General features: G+C 48.1%; 1 protein-coding gene across 1 annotated transcript in view; it reads right to left on the minus strand.

The window, feature by feature from the left end:
* USP7 (ubiquitin specific peptidase 7) overlaps window positions 1–21,960 on the minus strand; it is a 72,836-nt gene extending 50,876 nt beyond the window's left edge. Inside the window, exon 1 of the mRNA XM_031934430.1 lies at window positions 21,890–21,960. Coding sequence (XP_031790290.1) covers window positions 21,890–21,902 — 13 coding nt within the window. The 5' untranslated portion in view covers window positions 21,903–21,960. The remainder of the gene's footprint in view (window positions 1–21,889) is intronic.
* Between the last annotated feature and the right edge of the window lie 6 nt (window positions 21,961–21,966).

Consider the following 21,966-nt stretch of genomic DNA (forward strand, 5'->3'; position numbering starts at 1 on the left):
CCTAAATAACTCTGAATCCCTCTGGTCTTCTTAACAATTTTGGCTTCTGGCTTACTTATTTTTGAGACAGTGTCTCACTGTGTTGGGCAAGCTGGAGTGCAGGGGTACCGCCACGGCTCACTGCGGCCTCGACCTCCCACCTCAACCTCCCGAGTAGCTGGGACTACCGGTGCACACGACCACACTCAGCTACTTTCTGTATTTTTTGTAGAGATTGGGTCTCACTACGTTGTCCAGGCTGGTCTTTAACTCCCAGCCTCAAGCAATCTCCCAGCTCGGCCTCCAAAGTGTTGGGGTTACAGACATGAGACACCACGCCCAGCCACTTTGTGACTTTTATACACTCCAAGTAACTGGAGTGTATAAAACTATGCACCCTCATTAGGCTGGCTGGAAAGCCACTTCCAGGGGACAGTCCTATACTACTAAGCTAGGTTGCCTTCAGTCCTGTGCCTTTTCAGCCACTGTGGGCCCTGAGGTCAGCCACCCACCTAGCTTTAAGGCAGTGGAGCCTGAGTGTTCAAAGTGATCTACTGTATTAAACTCTGACGGTTTGCTCTATATGCTGAAATAATCCTGATGCAAATTAGCTATACGAAAACCAAGCCCCAAAGAAGGCCACATACAATATGTGATCCTTAAATAAAACTATTTGTTTGGAGCTTTCAGTTTAGCTTCATTATGTAAAATCATCTGTTCCCTAGAGATCATCCTAACTACCAAAAATGCCTGTCCAAACACTGATGATTGGTTTCAATGCTGTGTTGCGCACTGAGAGGGGTTTAAAATACAGCACAAGGGCTTATAATTATGCCTGTACTGCTTCCATACATGTATGGTTTGTTCCACAAAAGAAACAGGATTATCTGCTCAACTGTGCAGCACAATGCAAGTGCTGCTGGAAGGCCGTCGCACCACGCGTGGCCGGAACCAAGCTGCACAGACGCGGTAAGGCAAGGGATGCCACCACCTGGATGAGGATCTGTGACACACAAGAGCCAAAGGATTAACAACGAGAATGCAGGGCCCCAATGCCATGAGAAACACAAATGACTAACCAACAGGCTCCACTTCTCTCCTTACCATGGGCTACCACTCTTCCTCTGCTAGATTAAAGGTGAAAAGCAATGCAGATGCTCACTGGTACCGAAGGTCTAGCACATGGGTAGTGTCCAATGGCTGGCAGGAACACACTTTTCTAGAGTCAAATTGTCCTTCCCAAAGGCAGTATGTATCAAACCAAAATGCTGATTGTCCTTTCACTCATTTTGAAATGTTACCACAAAAACCCATTCCCCAAGAAAATGAGCACTCATGCCCAGGGATAAACACAAACAGTGCTTCCTGCAGAGGCACAACTTTATTTTTATTTTTATTTTTTTTTGAGACGGAGTCTCGCTCTGTCGCCCAGGCTGGAGTGCAGTGGCCCGATCTCAGCTCACTGCAAGCTCCGCCTCCCGGGTTACCGCCATTCTCCTGCCTCAGCCTCCTGAGTAGCTGGGACTACAGGCGCCCGCCACCTCGCCCGGCTAGTTTTTTGTATTTTTTAGTAGAGACGGGGTTTCACCGGGTTAGCCAGGATGGTCTCGATCTCCTGACCTCGTGATCCACCCGTCTCGGCCTCCCAAAGTGCTGGGATTACAGGCTTGAGCCACCGCGCCCGGCACAACTTTAAATTAAACATAAGTTTAAGATTTTACAGGAAAACATTTTGGTTTTTAAAATTTCAATTCTCTATTACATTTATTTTATTGCTTATTCTACAATAATTCAGTTTTAAAAACTATAAGGTGCAGGGGAGGCAGTATCCAGGAGTTCAAGACCAGCCTGCGCAAACATAGGGAGATCCCCGTCTCTAAAATTAAAAAACAATCAAAAAAAGAATGAACTGGGACCATATCCATAATACATCAAGTATATAATGGTAGTTCTCTCTGAGGAACAGAATCTCTCCTTCTTGCCTTTTTGCTTGCATGTTTCAATGTTTCCAGGGATATGTATTACTCTTAAAACAAAAGCAAAAATACACAGGGCAACAGAGGTGCAAAAAAAAGCACAGCCAAAATACTGGCTGAGGCCTGACACCCCCTTGGCAGCTGAGAGAGGGGGTGCAACAGCTGCCCGCATGGAGTCAGGAGGGGGCCAGAGTCCTGGAACAAAGGAATCGCCTGGGCTATATGTGGCCTGGAAGGTCCATTTACACCTTGGCAACTAACTAGCAGCTTCCTCTCTTAAATGTCTGTTTTTCCATAAAAATTATTTGAAAAGGCAAGCCAGTTTGGGTTCTGGGGATGAGGTCAGAGGCAGAAAGGAGATTTTTACACAAACTCTTGGTTGTGCTAATTTAAGTCCTTTAAAACTAGTCAAACATAACCAACTTCAAACAGGCTCCTTTATTTGAATACAACCACAAACGGGAACAACCTAGTAGAGAAAAAAAACTATTTTTTTTCTTTTGTACCATCTCACAGGCTGCCAGTCTACTCTAGGCCACCAGAGACACAGACCACCATTCAGGTTTTAATCTCCTTTAGAGAAGGGACCATTGTAGACTTTTATGGAACACCTGCAATTCAAGGGCTGTCACATCTTTTGAAAACCTAGTCAAAGGGATTTTGAAAAGTTCCTGGCGGCTGGACACGGTGGCTCATGCCTATAATCCCAGTACTTGGGATGCTGAGGGGGGCACATGAATGGGGTCAGGAGTTCCGAGATCAGCCTGGCCAATACGGTGAAACCTCATCTCTACTAAAAATACAAAAATTAGTCAGGTGGGCCGGGCGCGGTGGCTCACACCTATCCCAACACTTTGGGGGGCCGAGGCAGGTGGATCCCCCGAGGTCAGGAGTTCAAGACCAGCCTGACCAAGAAGATGAAACCCCATCTCTACTAAAAATACAAAAATTAGCTGGGTGTGGTGGTGGGCGCCTGTAATCCCAGCTATTCGGGAGGCTGAGACAGGAGAATGGCTTGAACCTGGGAGGTGGAGGTTGCAGTGAGCCAAGATTCTGCCATTGCACTCCAGCCTGGGCAACAAGAGTGAAATTCCGGCCGGGCGCGGTGGCTCAAGCCTGTAATCCCAGCACTTTGGGAGGCCGAGACGGGCGGATCACGAGGTCAGGAGATCGAGACCATCCTGGCTAACACGGTGAAACCCCGTCTCTACTAAAAATACAAAAAACTAGCTGGGCGAGGAAACAGCCAGGTGTGGTGGTGCACGCCTGTAATCCCAGCTACTTAAGAGGCTGAGGCACAACAATCATTTGTACCTGGGAGCCAAGACCACGCCACTGGACTCCAGCTTGGGCAACACAGCAAGACACTGTCTCAAACAAACAAACAAACAAAAATGTTCCTGGGAAACATTTCTCTATGGACTAGTTGTCCAGAGAATAGCAAAGTGAATCTTGTTTTATTTGTTCACGGGGTAGTGGGGGCTTGGGGAACAGTTCAACCTATAAACCAACAGACATCTTGAACATTTCTGTGCACTAGTGATGTACTGTGAATGCTAGCTGTTCGTAAGAGGTAAAATCATTGAGAGTAGGGACACACCGTGCCCATGCACTGGGAGACAGCACAGTAAAGATGTTCTCTCCAAATTAATCTATACATTTAAACACAGTCCAATTAAAAAGCAGGACTTTTAATAGCTATGGACAAGCTGATTCTAATATTTATATGGAACATTAAAAGATTGAGTAGGTAAAACAATTTTGAGTAACACAGATTCGCCAGGTGTGGTGGCTCATACCCTATAATCCCAGCACTTTGGGAAGCCAAGGCAAGAAGACTGCTTGAGGCCAGGAGTCAGAAACCAACCTGGGCAACATAGTGAGACCCCATTTCCAAAAATTAAAATTAAAATTAAAAAACAACAGCACCAATCACATTACCCGTACGAAGCTTCCATAATCAAGACAGCACTGCTGGCAAAGGAACAGACAGAGGAGAATAGAAGAGTTCAGAAATAGATCCCATTTGATTTTTGACAAAGGTACAAAAGCAATTCAAAGGAAAAAGTCTCTAACAAAAGTCATGGAACCATGGAACAACCGGACTCTATAGCCCCTCCCCCACAAGACACTCAACCTAAACCTCACACCTTACATAAAAAGTAGCTCACAATGAAATAGAAAACTATAAGACTGTAAAAAAATACAGGAAAACATCTATCATGATGGGTGGGGCAAATATTTGGACATTTGCTCCAGAAAGAAGCTGTTAAGAGAATACACACAGGCTGGGCGCGGTGGCTCAAGCCTGTAATCCCAGCACTTTGGGAGGCCGAGATGGGTGGATCACGAGGTCAGGAGATCGAGACCATCCTGGCTAACCTGGTCTCTCTAAAAATACAAAATACAAAAATACAAAAAACTAGCCGGGCGAGGTGGCGGGCGCCTGTAGTCCCAGCTACTCCGGAGGCTGAGGCAGGAGAATGGCGTAAACCCGGGAGGCGGAGCTTGCAGTGAGCTGAGATCCGGCCACTGCACTCCAGCCTGGGCGACAGAGCAAGACTCCGTCTCAAAGAAAAAAAAAAAAAAGAGAGAATACACACAAGCTACAGACCAGGAGAAAATATTTGCAAATCGTGTATCTTACAAAGACTCGAATCTCAAATATATAAAGAGTTCACAAAACTCAACAGCTGGACACAACCCAACTAAAAAGTCAGAACACCTGAACTGACACTCTGAAGAGCACACAGGCATGGCAAATGCACACCTCCAGTAGTCTGCTCACTGGCCTGTACCCCAGCCCTACAGGCCAGCAGATGAGGAGGCGGCCTCCACACAGCCACTCACACTCCACCATTCAACCATCTGCCAGCACACAGAAGGCTCCACCCACAGAGCAAACAGCAGCAGGGTTTCCCACAACGCCGACGTCTGGGCACATAAACTCAATTTCTTAATATAACTGTATAACAAAATGTGGCAACATTTAGCAGACCTGTATAACTCCATGAATCCGTACTTTCCAAATGGCCAATGAATGCAACTGGAAAAAATCCACTGAAAGTGCATGACAGATCAATGAACTTAACGTAACGGGGTTGTAATTAACCTCCATTAATCTACCACTTGTTTTGCTGTAGTATCAAATAGCCACAACCATCCAAAAAGGCTATCAAAGCATTCCTCCTGTTTTTTTCAGTATATCTCTGTAAGATTGGGTCTTCTTCATATTTTAATTAAAATTACACTGCATCTGACTGAACGCAAAAGCAGGTAAGAAGTCTTCTATTAAGAAGAAACGTAAAGCAAAAACGTAAAGCAATGCCATTCTTCTCAACAGACTTTTGGAAAATAATTATTTTTTATACAACATCACCATGTGCCGGTTTATTGTTTCTCCACAGCGCTGCCCCCCCCCAACCACCCCACCACACACACACAGGGTCTCACTCTATCACCCAGGCTGAAGTACAGTGGCGCCATCTCGGCTCACTGCAACCTCCACCTCCCAGGTTCAAGCGACTATCCCACATCAGTCTCCTGATGAGCTGGACTACAAGCATGCACCACCACACCAAGCTAATTTTTGTATTTTTAGTAGAGACTAGGTTTCACCATGTTGCCCAGGCTGGTCTCGAACACCTGGCCTCAAGTGATCCACCCACCTCGGCCTCCCAAAATGCTGGGATTACAGGGGTGTGTCTATTGTTTTTCAATCAATAAATATTTAAGGTTGGCCTTAATTTCTATATGGTAAACAACAGTAGCTAAAACCCACCCACCAAAAGCTCTTTAATGGGTGAAGTCTTTTAGGACTTTGACAGGATCCTGCCACCAAAAGCTTGGCTATTCCAGAGGTGGGGCTGCCTGGTGGGTTTGTGCCAAGCTGCCTCAGCTAGGTGGGCATGCCATGCCCCTCCCTGCACAGCTCCCACTTTTGAGACCCTAAGTGTGCAATTTAGAAGGCAGGAGTAAAGTAGGTGCCACATGCCCTTACGCCTAGGGGTTTCTGTGCCTCCCAGGTCATTAGGCTCTGGAGGCTTGGACAAGGTGAGAGGCACTCTGGAGTGCAGCACAGCCTGGCTCCCCACTCCCACCACCACCTCTCGAAGACTGCATGCCCTGCAGACGTCGGTCAGCTCTGGCACCAGACCCAGATGCTAATCGAGCTCCCACCGCTGTGTCCAGTAAAATCCCACTAATAAATCCCTGCATCCCTTTCCCACAGTTCTGCTCCCCTGATGGAACCCTCAACTGACCTTGATTCCTCCCTCCCACCAGCCCAGACTAGAGTACGAGTGGCACCATCTCAGCTCACTGCAGCCTCAACTTCCTGGGCTCAAACAATCCTCCCACCTCAGCCTCCAGAGTAGCTGAAACTACAAGCACATGCCATCATGCCTGACTAATTTTTGGTATTTTTTGTAGAGACCGAGTTTTCACCATGTTGCCCAGGCTGGTCTCAAACCCCTGGGCTCAAGCTATCCACCAGCCTCAGCCTCCCAAAGTGCTGGGATTACAGGTATGAGATGCCACACCTGGCCCTCAGTTAACTCAGTAAGTGAAGCATATTCCTAACTACAAAAAAAGTTCAAATCCCTTTAAAAATACTGACTAAAGCCTATTATAGATGACACAATCCCAAGAACCTGCACATGTCTTTGCTAAATCATGGTGAAGTTCCACACGATGGAGTATTATTCTGCAAGAAAAGGGAACGACTACTGGCTACAATGTGGATGAACCTTGAGGATATTAAGCTAAGTAAAAGCAGACAAAAACAAGGCTGGACAAAACGGCGAAACCCCGTCTCTACAAAAATACAAAATTAGCCGAGCATGGTGGTGTGTGCCTGTGGTTCCAGCTACTCGGGAGGCTGAGATGGGAGAGGATGGCTTGGGCCCAGGAGTTTAAGGCTGCAGTGAGCTATGATCAAACCACGGCACTCCAGCCTGGGTGACAAGATCTTGCCTCCAAAGGCGGGGGGGGGGGAGCTTACAGTCTATGAAATGTCTAGAACAGGCAAATCCATAGATTAGTGGTGACTGCTAATGGGTACAGGGTTTCCTTTTGTGGTTATAAAAATGTGCTCGAATTGATTGCTGATAGTCACACAATTGTGAATACTAAAAACCACTGAACCCACTTTAAATGGGTGAATTGTGGTATGTGAATTATCTCTCAATGAAGTTACTTTAAAAATTATGATTGTTAGCGAATTTTATCAAAAAGCACAGATGCAAATCTAATCCTTTGCAACTGTTACCAAATCAGGTAAAATTAAAGTTAACTGGCATTTAACATCGTGGCACATTCCACTCGGATTGAAAAACTAAGACATAAAAATGCAATGCAATTGATGATTGGGTATATGTAGGGAGAAACACTACTGTTCAAGGCATTGAAAATGCCCGGGGCACAGTCCCTGAACTTTACAACCTCAAAGTCTAGTGAAAAAAGCAAAGTAACACAACACAATGTGGCAATTCCAATACAACGGACATGCCCAGGACAGCCGGTGTTTCTATTTTCATCCACCTAGAAGCCTTGCCACTGCCATCCTTACCTCCAATTCCCCAAGCTCAAGTCCTAACCCTACTTTAAGGCCCACCACACCACCACCTCTTCACCATGACTTCCTGCTCCTGGGGTGCAATCTCGCTCTTCAATTTCCATGCCCCCACCTGGCTCATCTCTGGGCACTCATCACCTTCTGCCCTCAGTATTTGCTCATATGACCTATCTGAACCATGCTGGCTTTCCTTAGGCACAGACACCTTATCACTTCATCTCTGCTTCCCCTCCAAGCCCTCCGGGCCTGAAGCGGTGATTACCAGCAAGGATGTCCTAAGCTGAGCTTGGGGAAGTCCTTCTAAGAAGTTATTACATGAAAATGGTTGGCTTTCCATATTCTAAACCATCCTGGTCAAGGAGGTCTAAGGATTGCTATCCCCTAGAATAGCAAAGGAAAACCCCCACTCACAGGCCCTGTCTAAACAGCAGCGCTGTCCCACCAAACACAGAAGCCAGGAGCTACATGTGGCGACTGAGCGCTTGAAACATGGCTGTTGTGACAGAGGAACTGGTATTATCTTATTCAATATAATTTTATTTAAATAGCCACATGTACTTATTGAGCACATAAAATATGGCCATGGAGACCAAAAACTCAAATATTTATGTATTTAATTTAATCAACCACATGTGGCTAGTGGCTGCCACAGTGGACAGCAAAGGTCTAGAAATAATTTTATCACTCAGAGCCTTGGCTTCTAGGCTTGTAGAAAAGGGGCCACAACAGACACTTTCTGCTCTAAAAAAAAAGATGGGACCCAGTGCTCTCTGGTAAACACTCAAGATTAAAACAGTATTTTAAGAAAAATAAAAGCCCTTTTAACAAGTATAGGACTTAATGTCATCAAAACAGAATTAGATTTTAAATAATAGCTTCTGATTTCCAAAGGAAATACTGATCATTAACAGTAAATGCAGATGTGTGGTGCTAACGTGTTCTTCCTCTCTCCAGACCCCTTACCCATAGGCAATTAACCCCAACTTGGGAACACTGAAGACTTTGATCACTTGGGCTGGGACAGAGCTTTCAGCAGCACATTTCCCACAGGACTGGGCGCTGACAGAGACAACAGTCTGTTACCACCCCAGCCCTGCCTGCCATGAACATGGCACTGCTAAGTGTCCAAGATTCAGAAGCTATGTGCCCGGGTGCCCTGCATTCTGAAGCTCAACCAGTCACCTGGAGGGCCAGGTCCTACTGGCGAGGGACCCAAGGGTCACCTGGCTTACATGCATGTCTTCCCCAGGCACTGACCAGCGCATGGCAGTGGTCTGAGCGGGCACTCAGTGTCATTTGTTTCTGTGCACACCGTCACTCCTGAGGCCAGAACTTGGGTCTCCTGCCTTATTTTTCCCAAGAGAACCACATGTACAATTAGTGACCACTAAGTAAGCATTCAAGCTAATATTTGTGCACAGACTAAAAAAACTGATCTGATGCAACGTCCAAAGAATTCACAGCTCTTGTGCATTGTGTGAGCAGCAGGCACATGCAGAAACCTAAGATCAAAAAGCCACGTTTCTTTCTGCTTTCTTCAATCAGTGACTTAACAGGCAAGACTTAAAGTTAAACCAAGTAAGGATTTCTGTATTTTAAACTGTAGTCTTGCCACTGTGTTTTGACTGCTACAGTCACTTTACAAACTAAATAGTTTCCAAAGTTGCCTATGAAGATGTACATCACATATATGTATGTGTGTGTGTGTGTGTGTGTATTTAATCTTTAAAATCTACTGTCAGGGAAAGAGGCCCACATGGAAAATATTCAAAATATGCCACGGAAACAATAAATACCACACAGCTAACTACAAGTTAATGAAGCAAGGAGACTGGCCTCTTAAGTCACCTAATTTCTCTCAACCTCTGCTCAGTAAAGGAATCCTGAGCCTCTGGTAGCCCTGACCCAGTTTTCCTCCCACCTTGTGAAAGCTGCTGTCTTAAAGAAACTAGGTGATTTAGGCAACAGGAAGGACACCACCCCAGCTGGCCAGGACTTCACAGAGAACACGGCCTGGGGGGGGGGGGGCTCACCCACCTGGGTCTGAGCCAGCCAGGTTCATGTGATGAGCTCTGCGGGCTTGGAGAGAGCGCCTGGATATCCTATTTGCTCATCTGTAAATGCAGAGGGTTTGTGGGCATGAGGATGACTGAGGACCTGAGCCCATGAGGCTATACTTAGGTCTAAAATGCTGTAATATCTAACTCTGTACATCTAGAGACCTGGGTATGCTGAGACGCTGTGCACCTGCACCCTGAGCCCTGGGAGACGAGACTCAGGCCTTTTCACATTTAAATCTCTCCATACACTCAGAGACACATACAGCCCAGGATGGTTTGCTTTAGGAATGATTCATTCAGCTCAGGATCTCATTAAAACTTGTTACTGAACACCTGATTCACAAAGGAAGAAACCTACCAACGTGCATTATTCTGCTTCATCTCTTTTTATGCCACCAAATGCCACCTGCAGTGTATCAGTGGCCCTGGCCTATTCAGGCAGTGGGTTACTTTCTATATTCAAAGCATGTGGTGAACCACACCACAACCTTCAGACTGGGAAGCCCAACTGCAGTTCATGACTTTTGGGTGATAAGGTAGGAAAATGAATGAAAGCAGGACAGTGTTTAAATAAAAAGTAGGCCGGGCACGGTGGCTCAAGCCTGTAATCCCAGCACTTTGGGAGGCCGAGACAGGTGGATCGCGAGGTCAGGAGATCGAGACCATCCTGGCTAACACAGCGAAACCCCGTCTCTACTAAAAAATACAAAAAAAACTAGCCGGGCAAGTTGGCGGGCGCCTGTAGTCCCAGCTACTCGGGAGGCTGAGGCAGGAGAATGGCGTAAACCCGGGAGGCAGAGCTTGCAGTGAGCTGAGATCCGGCCACTGCACTCCAGCCTGGGCGACAGAGCGAGACTCCGTCTCAAAAAAAAAAAAAAAAAAAGTAGACCCCCATCTATACAAAAAAGAAAAAAAACCTGGCCGGGGGTGGAGTGCCTGTAGTCCCAGTCACTAGGGAGGCTGAGGTGGGAGGAGTGCCTGAGCCCCAGGAGTTTGAGGCTACAGTTAACGGTGATCGCACTACTGCACTCCAGCCTGGGCAAGAGGGAGATCCTGTCTCCAAAAAAATAGTAATAATTAAAACTTTATTAAAAATCAGTAACCGCTACTTTATGACCAACGGCGCATACTGGTTAAGGTGAAGTCAGACCACATGGGTTCCAATCCCAGCTCTGCCACTTGCTCTGGGTGAAACAGATTAAGTTGACACACCTTGTTCTTTCACAGCTCTGAAGGTCAGAAGTCTGAAATGGGTCTCACTGGGCTAAAACCAAGGTGCTGGCCGGGGCTCGATCCTTCTGGAGGCTCTGGGGGAAATGTTTCCCTGCCGCTTCCGGGTCCTAGAGCCGCCCCATTCCTGGGCTCTCCCTTGCCCCCGTCTTCTCAGGTCCCCTCACTCTGACGCTGATGACAGTGAGTACACTGGGCCCACCTGCGGCACGCCGGCCCATCTCCTCACTAGTGATCCTGAATTCAATCACGTCTGCAAAATCCCATCTGCAGCTTTCAGCAATTAGGACATGGACACCCCTGGGGGACGGGGGCATCATTCTGCCACCCACAGACCCTAAACCTCTAGTCACAGAGTCCGGCAGTTCCCAAACTCATCCTGCTATTCCACCCCTCCTGCCTGTGACCACACTCGCCTCCCTTTTTTTTGGTTTTGTTTTTGTTTTAAGCTGGAGTCTCACTCTTGTCACCCAGGCTGGAGGGCAGTGGCAACGATCTTGGCTCAATGCAACCGCCACTTTCTGGGTTCAAGCGATTCTCCTGCCTCAGCCTCCCAAGTAGCTGGGATTACAGGCGTGTGCCACCGTGCCAGGCTATTTTTTGTAATTTTAGTAGAGACGAGGTTTCACCATGTTGGTCAGGCTGGTCTTGAACCCTTGACCTGGTAATCTGCCTGCCTCGGCCTCCCAAAGTGCTGGGATTACAGGCGTGAGCCACTACACCTGGCCTCACTTCCTCTTTTCACACTCAGCTGTGTCGCCTTTTTTGTGAGGCCTCACTCGAGGCTCCCCCTCCCCGCGGTAAGCCAGTCCTGTCTCTCCTATGCCACAGCCGCTTTGCTGAAGCCCTCCCCTGCACATGTGTTCAGGCTTCCTTCACTTTCTGAGGCAGTCCCATCGGGGACACGGCTGGGACCATAACCCAGCAGCCAACCCGGTTCCTGCCAGTCAGGAGACGTATGATGAACGAAAGCCTACACCAGCCTCTGTGGACACCACAGGACACCAAGGACACCCCTTCTGCCACTAAGTGAAGTCTGAGCTATGATCCAAGGGGAAACCAAGACAGTAAGAAACGGGGTTTGGGGAGAAGACAGGTGTCCCGCGCAGTGCCACTCAAAGCAGAGGCTTTGAACAGGTGCCCCTGGGAACCTAAAGGAAATGGAGATTGAGCCTTAGACGGCTTTTTATGAAATCTGACTCTGCTGCAACATCCAAACGTGTTCAGTGGGCTCGCTCATCTCTCTAAACAGAGCATGAGGCAGCTTGGGTGTTCTCAAACTCATCACATGAGGCGTGACTGCATTCGGGTCACAGGCAATCGGACCATATTACAGCCTGTGAGATTTTAGGATTACCCTGTTAACCATAACTCAGAAAGTCAAATCCAGAATCTATTTTTTGCAATGGAAGACAATTTAGCTATAAGTTTATAGGATACATTCTTGAAGTTTTCTAGAGATGAAGACTTGCCGAAAACTTTACTAACTAAATATGAAAGTATGTATTCACTTGAAGTTTTCATAGTTTTTTGTTTTTTTTTTTTGAGACAGAGTCTCACTCTGTCGCCCAGTCTGGAGTGCAGTGGCCGGATCTCAGCTCACTGCAAGCTCCGCCTCCCAGGTTTTACGCCTTTCTCCTGCCTCAGCCTCCCGAGTAGCTGGGACTACAGGCGCCCACCACTTCGCCCGGCTAGTTTTTTGTATTTTTTTTTTTTTTAGTAGAGACGGGGTTTCACCGTGTTAGCCAGGATGGTCTCGATCTCCTGACCTCGTGATCCACCCGTCTCGGCCTCCCAAAGTGCTGGGATTACAGGCTTGAGCCACCGCACCCGGCCTGAAGTTTTCATAGTTTAATAACAGCAATTGCGGGCCGGGTGGGGTGGCTCACGTCTGTAACCCCAGCACTTTGGGAGGCCGAGGCGGGTGGATCACGAGGTCAGGAGATCAAAACCATCCTGGCTAACACGGTGAAACCCTACCTCTACTAAAACCACAAAAAAAATTAGCCGGTGTGGCGGCGGGCACCTGTAGTCTCAGCTGCTCGGGAGGCTGAGGCAGGAGAAAGGCGTGAACCCAGGAGGCGGAGGTTGCAGTGAGCTGAGATCATGCCACTGCACTCCAGCCTGACAAACAGAGCAAGACTCTGTCTCAAAAAATAAAAATAAAATAAAAAAACAGTAACAGCAATTGTTATTTCACACATTTTGCTCAGCTACCCCAAGGTGAATGATAGTGATGTGCCGACCAGTCACTCTACTTATCACCTATACCCACTTTCTATGAATCTGCAGTTTCTGCAATTCTTTTATTTCTTCCCACGCTGCTGAAATGTAGTTTTACATTTGTTGTATTTAATAAACTGGAGTTTCTCTTTCTGTATGGCTGTTTCTTCACTTCTTAAATAATCTGTTTGCCTTTCATTTCTACATGACGGACAGTATTGGGACCAGTCAGTGTCTCGCCCCAGGCTAGAGTGCAGTGATGCAATCATAGCTCACTGTGGCCTTGACCTCCAAGGCTCAAGTGATCCTCCCATCTCGGCCTCCCAAAGTGCTGGGATTCCAGGCATGAGCCACCACGCCCAGGTTCACAAGCATGTTTTAAAATAGCAATTGCGCCGGGCGCGGTGGCTCAAGCCTGTAATCCCAGCACTTTGGGAGGCCAAGACAGGCGGATCACGAGGTCATGAGATCGAGACCATCCTGGCTAACACGGTGAAACCCCGTCTCTATTAAAAAATACAAAAATACTAGCCGGGCGAGGTGGCAGGCACCTGTAGTCCCAGCTACTCAGGAGGCTGAGGCACGAGAATGGCGTCAACCCGGGAGGCGGAGCTTGCAGTGAGCTGAGATCCGGCCACTGCACTCCAGCCCAGGAGACACAGCAAGACTCCGTCTCAAAAATAAATAAATAAATAAATAAATAAAATAAAATAGCAATTGCATGGCCAGGCGCAGTGGCTCACACCTGTAATCCCAGCACTTTGGGAGGCCAAGGCGGGCAGATCACGAGGTCAGGCCTGGCCAACATGGGGAAACCCTGTCTCTTACGAAAATACAAAAAATTAGCTGGGCGTGGTGGCAGCGCCTGTAGTCCCAGCTACTCGGGAGGCTGAGGCAGGGGAATCGCTTGAACCTGGGAGGAGGAGGTTGCAGTGAGCCGAGATAGTGCCACTGCAGTCCAGCCTGGCAACAGAGCTAGACTCCATCTCAAAAAAAAAAAACAGCCAGGTGCGGTGGCTCACGCCTGTAATCCCAGCACTTTGGGAGGCCGAGGTGGGCGGATCACGAGGTCAGGAGATTGAGACCATCCTGGCTAACACAGTGAAACCCTCTCTCTTCAGTAGAGAGATTTATTTTCACTACAGAGATTTATTATTCGTATTTATTTTCAGTAAATACAAAAAAATTAGCCGGGTGTGGCAGGGGGCGCCTGTAGTCCCAGCTGCTCGGGAGGCTGAGGCAGGAGAATGGTGTGAACCCGGGAGGTGGAGCTTGCAGTGAGGAGAGATTGCACCACTGCACTCCAGCCTGGGCAACAGAGGGAGACTCCACCTCAAAAACGAAAAACAAAAAAATACATATATATAGCAATTGCACAGGGTCAATTAAGAGTCATGAAATATAATTTATTCCCCAAAGTCTTATTGATGAAATGTACTTGCAACTTGTGGTCAACAGCTTACAGCTTTTTTAAGGGGCTGCGGAGTAGAAAGGTTTGCTCAGCCTATACATTCACAGCAATGCCACACAGTGTCCCCTGGAAACACTCTCCTCAACTTCTTCTGAAGTACTGTGAACGGGGTGGCAAGAGAGACAGCCAGAAGTCAGATTACCACCCAGACACCTGCGGCCACACCCTGAGATGGGACCACATACCACAATACAGGTCACCCTACCAAACTCACACAGCACACTTTCCCAACCAGATGCCAGTTTAACAACTTATTGCAAGAGCTGGAGGTTAGTACACAACACAGGACACTGCCCTCCCAGTATCGGGATGTCAGGAAACCTTCGTTACTGGCGTGCAATCAAAACAGAGGGGCCTGATTTTTTAATCTTCTATGGTAGGCAGGAAAATCACATGACTTGTTCTGGTTTCACAAGGGAGTCTCCTTCTAAATAGCTTTTAGATTCTCAACGACCCAAAGAGAACGACCACCTTGAGAATGGCCCACAACGCTTGCTCCCAGGTTTCAAACATGCATGAAGTTAAAGCTCCTGGCAGGTAACATGGGCCCCTTCCAAGGAAACAGGGGCATTTCTGCAACTATGAACAGCTATGACCTCACAACAGTGTCTCCACCCCTTAAGGGGTACACTAAGAACTGAATTCGGGTCAGGTGCGGTGGCTCTCGCCTCTAATCCCAGCACTCTGGGAGGCAGAGGCGGGCATGCTGCCTGAGCCCAGGAGGTCAAGACTATCTGGGCAACATGGTGAAACCCCATCTCTACTAAAATACAAAAATTAGCCGGACATGGTAGCGTGTGCCTGTAGTCCCAGCTACTCGGGAGGGTGAGGCAGGAGAACGGCTTAAACCCAGGGGTCAGAGGTTACAGTGAGCCGAGATCGTGCCACTGCACTCCAGCCTGGGCAACAAAGTGAGACTTCGTATTTAAAAAAAAAAAAAAGATTTTGCTTTACACAGTCACAGGCATAGGATAGTGAGAGCCCAGCCGCTGGCAGGCAGTGCCCCATTACCCACCAGGACTCCCAGCGCAGCCTCAGACATGCCCAGCCCTTCTGCGCAGCACAACACAGACAAGTCGACGCTATTTCTCAGGGTGCCTTCTCCCAGACGCCCCTCTTCCCATCCCATGTTGGGTTCTTGCCAGCCTCTGTCTCAGGGTTGTCATCACTGAATTCTGGAAGCATCCCTGCTCTGGCTCAGGTTGGTGTATTTCCCCATACAAGAAATGTACTAATTACTGTTTCCAACTTCCAAACAAAAAGTTAAAATTACCAACCCTCAGAAGTAGACCTGCTTCTCTTCAAAAATTTCAACACATCTGACTTCTCATTAGCCGAGGCATGTGTTAACTTACTAGAAAAATGGCATAACTGACTTTCTTGCCTACGCATGACACTTAAAACCCTGCTTCCTCCAACTTTCTTAAGTCCAAATTACTTCAGAACAAGCAATTTCTAAAGCAGGTGACATTTAACATCTAACTCTGTCACGGTACATGGCAAGAAATATGTTGTTACAACTCTTTTCTCCAGGGTAAAATTTCTTCGCCTTGGAAATCAAGCAGGATATCCACGCTATTTGTTACTCATGCAAAAAACCATAAACAGGTGGGGTGAGGTGAGGTGGCTCACACCTTTAACCCCAGTGCTTTGAGAGGTTCAGGTAGGAGGATCGCTTGAGGCCAGGAAGTCCAGACCAGTTTGAACATTGTAAGACCCCATCTCTACAAAACTCAGGAAAAAAAAAAAAAAAAACAATTAGCCAGATGTGGTCACCTCAACCCTGTGGTCCCAGCTACTTGGAAGGCTGAGGTGGGAGGATCACGTGAGCCCGGAAGTTTAAGGCTGCAGTGAGCTATGATCACCCACTGCACTACAGCCAGAGCAACCCTGTTGCTTAAATTTAAAAAAACCAAAAAAAAATTTTTAAACACAAAAACGATAACAAAAATAGACTTTACAAAATACCCAAAAGAAATTTTCAGTTATTTATTAAAGTCTAGCAATGTCTTTGTCTGGAAAACGGGCTTTTACTTCCAAAAGGATCAAAAAAACACCATCACGTTAACGTTAAAAGCAATAAAATTGAATGATCACTTATCAAAGCAATACCGTTTTATGGCTTCAGAGTCTGAGAGCCACTTGCCAGCCAGCCACCTCCTGCACTACTGTTTATTCTCAGAGTACACTGAAAACCTGTTTCCTGAAAGAGCATCTCCCACAAAGAAATTTAACAAAAAAGGAAACTAAGACGGTCACCTTCAGAGCAAACAAGCCAACGGTGTGGAGGAGGCACCCGGACGCCCATCCCACCAGCACAGTAGCAGGTGGGGCAAAAAGGGCACAGGTCTTATGCAAGCCAAGGGGCAGAGGCGACCTTTACGCCTAGGGGAAAGGCAGCCCCAGGGTGGGATTCTGAACCACTTTCCTGGGGTATCTGTCCTGTTTGTGCCCACACAAGTGCATGTGTGCTGGGAGCCAGTAGCACCAAGGAGGCTGGGGCCATCCTGAGACCCTGGCTGTGCGACTTCCTGGAGGGAAGGCCGGACACCGAGTCCTTTTCAGCAGGGCAGTGACAGACAGAAGTCCTGTGGGCAGCAGCTTTCATACCGTGTGGGGTCGGGCAGGCTGGAAGCAGGACCAAGAGGGAGGCTACCGCCACAGTTCCAGCATGAGGCAGCAAGGGCCTGCTTTCAGGGGATGTCTGAAAAAGCCAAACAGGCCTGGCAACAGGATGTGGGATAGAGACAGCAGAGTTCAAGGCCGTCTCCCAACCTCTGGACACTCAGGGACCTGGTTTCCTGCCACTATCTAGTGCTCCACTTCCCCATACTCGTAGGGAGTTCTAGCACTCAAGCAAGAATCATCAGAAGGCCACCAGGCTGACTAAAATTAAGCATCAGTGGCAAACGGCACCAAATCCACTCGACTTTTACCATACAGTGAATCGTTCTCAAAATATTACACCTTTAATATTAAAACCCCTATTCAGGCACATCAAGCCTGAGATTTCATGAACAGCATTGTTTAGGCAGAGGCCGGATGGTTTCTTCCTAATCCACATCGGCTATGGTTACTGCGGGCCCTTTCTGCAGAGCACCCATCTTCGACGGCCCCACCTGTGGTGTGCGCCCCACTTTAGTTCTAACCTAAGTATCATGTCTTCTTGGCTGCGAAAGCCCTACCATCAAGGCAACACCATGCGCTGAACATCTCCTATGCTCCAAATTCCATGCCAGGCACTTCATATGTGCCCGGCGATTCCAGTCTCACAACAACCTTGATGGGCATGAGTGACCTCCTTTAACGGATAGAGAAACTGAGGAACCAAGTGTTTAAGCAATGCGCATGAGGTACCACAACAATCAAATGGCAAAACCCAGATTCCAACTGAGGCATGGCTCTAAATCTAGACTGCCTTAGCCACCGCAGTCTGTCCTACCATGAATTTTAACTTAATGACCTCCTTCTCCTTTTCCAAAACACTAATTCAAAAAAAGAAAGGATACCTTCTTCCTACATTTGCTAGTATCGATCATTTGATTATAGAGAAAAAATTATAATGAGGATATCAGCAGCCTGAAAGAATCAGGAGAGCTGGAGCCTAGGGAATCGCTTTGAATCATTAAAACCTGACATGCTCACATCAGAGTAAGATGCTAGGTTTGGCCTAATTTCTTCTCTACTGGGTTCTCTGAGCTGATGTTCATCTTGTAACTTTGCAAAGAATTATCTTAGCAACATATGCCAACATAAGGAAAACCGACACCCTCGAAATATTTGACTTTTGTCTTGTTACAGTGCTATTTGAAAGAATCTTCCATTAGTTATAATAAATTACAACAGCACAAGTTTATCTGGCTGGGTGTGTTCAAGAGAAGTCACTTTGTACTCCCAAACATGCTTCAGCAGAAAAGTAACTGCACAAGTTTGGAAGAAACCCACCACCACCCCTGTAACAAAAAACACAGAAGCCTATGATCAATTCTTTTCAGAAGCTGCAGCTGACCCATTAATTTGCTCCTAATAGCAGCAGTCTAAGTGTCATACAGAAGTCTAACATCTATCCCATTCTTCTCAGAGCCGACACTGAAACAGAGACTGCTCACTCGGACAGAAGAACCACACCACGGAAAAAACAGTTTGTATGCAGAAACAAGGCCTCCGGATAACTTCCTGTTGATTCAACAGCATCTACACAGACCATCCGATGACCATCGAGTATTCAGAGGCCAGAGACCCATGCAAGTCACTCCTTCAGCCCCTAGACCTCCGTAGCCACCAAAGTTAGCAAATAATAATACACTGCCAAGCAACCTTATTCCCAGCCAGACCTAACCATACCACCACTTCCCCAGCTCTATCTGCCTTCCAACTAGAAACGAGCAACTGGCTGCTCCAGGCCTCACAGGCAGTGTGTGGTTGCAACCCCAGCAAACTGCATCAGGCCCCTCACCTCTTCCCTCTCCGCACTTTACCCTTCATCATTTTCCTAACTGCTCAGGGCATTTTAAAAATAACTATTCCAGAGCACTGCTGTTTTCCAGTGAATATCCAAGGGCTGTGCAGAGTTCACTCAAAAGCAAATGCGACCCCGACCCCAAGAATGTGAGGCCGGAGAGCAAACTCACACTGACCTATATTGATAGAGAAAAACCAACCAACCAAACCAGTCTCCCAGGTTCCTTCGAAACCACCCTGCCCAGGAGGCAGAGGCAGGATGCTCCAGGTTTACAAAGCCTTCCCTTCCTCAAGCTGTTCAGACCCTGACAGTTTCCAGCTGCTGGTTCTTTAGGCACCGAGGCAGACACTAAACAGGTGCAAGTCTCTAGCTCTGACCAGGACCCAACTCACAGCCTGGTCCATGAAGCCAACCCGAGTCTGCTAAATTCCACCCTTCTGGCTTTTTAACAGAAGTGTTCTCTCACTCTTTCGGGTCCTAAGTCACATTCCCATCAATTGTAAGGCTACACATCAGGATTGGGAAGGCTGAAACACATGGCCTAAGACACAAGTAGCTTTTTCAACCACACACCAGTGGGTACTCACAGGGCACTATTATTTGTCAACAGCCTCATGTGCTCCCTACAAGACAAGGGACCTTCTGGATAATGAAATTGAAACAGATGCCCAGTTAGAAGAAAGGAGTTTCTTGAGTTTAAGCAATCAGCATTATTAGTAACTAAAACCGCTGCCATCCAATTTGAGATTCTGGTAAATTTAAAGATTAACTGTTCTAGGGCTTACCTTTCCGATACAAACAGTAATACGAAAATAAAGCTTCATTTTATGAGAAAAGTAAGTAGCCTTGAAAACATGCATGGAGACTGCTGAATTTCTAAAACTTCAACACCCTCTAGTCTTCTAAAGGCAAAGACCGGCCAGGCGCGGTGGCTCACGCCTGTAATTTCAGCAGTTTGGGAGGACGAGGAGGGCAGATCACCTGAGGTCGGGAGATCGATACCAGCCTGACCAGAATGGAGAAACCCCGTCTCCAACAAAAATACAAAAGTAGCCAGGTGTGGTGGCACATGCCTGTAATCCCAGCTACCTGGGAGGCTTAGGCAGGAAAATCGCTTGAATCCGGGAGACGGACGTTGCAGTGAGCTGAGTGCACTACTGCACTCCAGCCTGGGCAGCAAGAGCAAAACTCCGTCTCACAAGAAAAAAAAAAAGCAAAGACCTTGAAATTTGTGGACCTGGTTATTTTCCCAAAGGTACAGGTCTGTAACACACAGGCTCTGCAGTAATGTCTCTGTTTATTAATTCTCACTGGTGTCCAAAGACACCTGGAAAGCAGTAGGACAATGCCATGGGAAATCCATATGCTCGTGTTATTGGATATTAGTCTTGATCGGGTACCATTTGAAAAGGAAACTGAGAAGCAACCTTTTTTTATGTTTTAGATGGTATGCAAAATACAGCACAAAAGGAATACACAAAATTCTCTCAGTAGTGTACATCTTTTCAGTTATTCGGTTTAATCACACATACCAGGCGCTCTGCAAAGTTGCTGCTTTGCTGGGGCCAAGTGAAACAGATAACCCAGTCCTTGGCGTGGACTCCGCTCTTCTGTCCCCCATTACTGCCATTGATAAACACGACTGGGGAGTGCCTAGTGCAGAATCCCAGCCACTTTGCCATTCGCAACCTGGCCAGCCATTTTTTCACTGACCATCCAATTACTGGCAGTAAGTTATGCAGAGGGGAACACCAGTCACGCTTAAGTGTTCCCACCAACCGGTGTGCAGCGCCCCACACTTGGAGCCACCGCACAGGACAAACATTGCTTTTCCTGAGCTCCCCTGGAGCTTCATTCATTGACGCAACCCAAGATCCCTCGCTAAAAGCAAAACTAGAATAAAGCATTCCAACGCCCTTTTCATTCAGGTGGCCTCCATTTGACTCCCGACAGCCTGAACCCGTCAAGTAGGTAAGAAAACTTTTTAAAGACCATTCGGACTTTGCTTTGTTTCAGTGGAATGTGCCAGGAGAAAAAGTGTCTTCCAACGACCAACTCCGTAAATCCAACACCCTTCTCTTTACGGTGTCTTTACATCCAACCTTTATAACCAAGACTCGATACCTCAAACTACAGTGCCCTGGAAAATTACTGCCACATCGGCAGAAAACCGAGTTACCTTTCGAGTCAGGTTTGATTCTGATGCAGGCAGCCATGTGCGGCGGGGCTTTCGCACGACTGCAAGCGCACACCTGGCCGGATGCTGGCTGCACCACACACTGCCAGGTACCAAACTCTCAGAAAAACAGGTGGATTCGGAAACCAACAGCGCCCGGGTCAGAACTCTGGGCCAGTCCAAAGCCTGACAACATCTGCGTTCCTTGCAGGTGTTTTAGAATGCAAGCCCGACGCTAGGCAGTGCTGTTAGAAAGTGATTTGGAGGAGCGCTTCCGAGCCACGGCGCGCCCTCCGGGGGAGCGCACCGGAGCAGGTGCGGGCGAGCCCCGCGCCCGGGGAGGTCAGGAGTTCCCCAGCCAGACCAGATCCAGCCAGACGCCCCAGAACGGGGACGGTCCCCGGAGCCAGCCTCCCAACCTGGGTGAGAAAACACCTCCGTCCCTCCGCGGCCGGAGCGCTCGAATTTTACAACTCCGGGCGCTTTGTGCCGGGGAGGCCCGGCGGACGCGGGGTCGGGACAATGCACGGGGCCGGGGCCCCGGCGGCCGCCCCTAGCCCGCGGACCCGGCATGACTTTGCAGCCTCGCCGGGCCGGGGCCGGCAGGCCAGGCCGAGGCCCGGCGGCCGCCCAGGGCCTGGTTAAAGATGGCGAGCCCCTCGCGTGGCTCCCGCGGCTCCCCCGGCCACAATGAAAGGCGCCCCCCGGCCCTGCCGCGGCCGGCCCGCGGGCCTCACCTTCCATCTCCATGTCCTCGGGCTCGCTCAACTGCTGCTCGCCCGCTTTCTGCTGCTGCTGCTGCTGTTGGTGGTTC

This window comes from Piliocolobus tephrosceles, chromosome 17 (assembly GCF_002776525.5).
Source record: "Piliocolobus tephrosceles isolate RC106 chromosome 17, ASM277652v3, whole genome shotgun sequence".
Lineage (NCBI taxonomy): Eukaryota > Metazoa > Chordata > Mammalia > Primates > Cercopithecidae > Piliocolobus > Piliocolobus tephrosceles.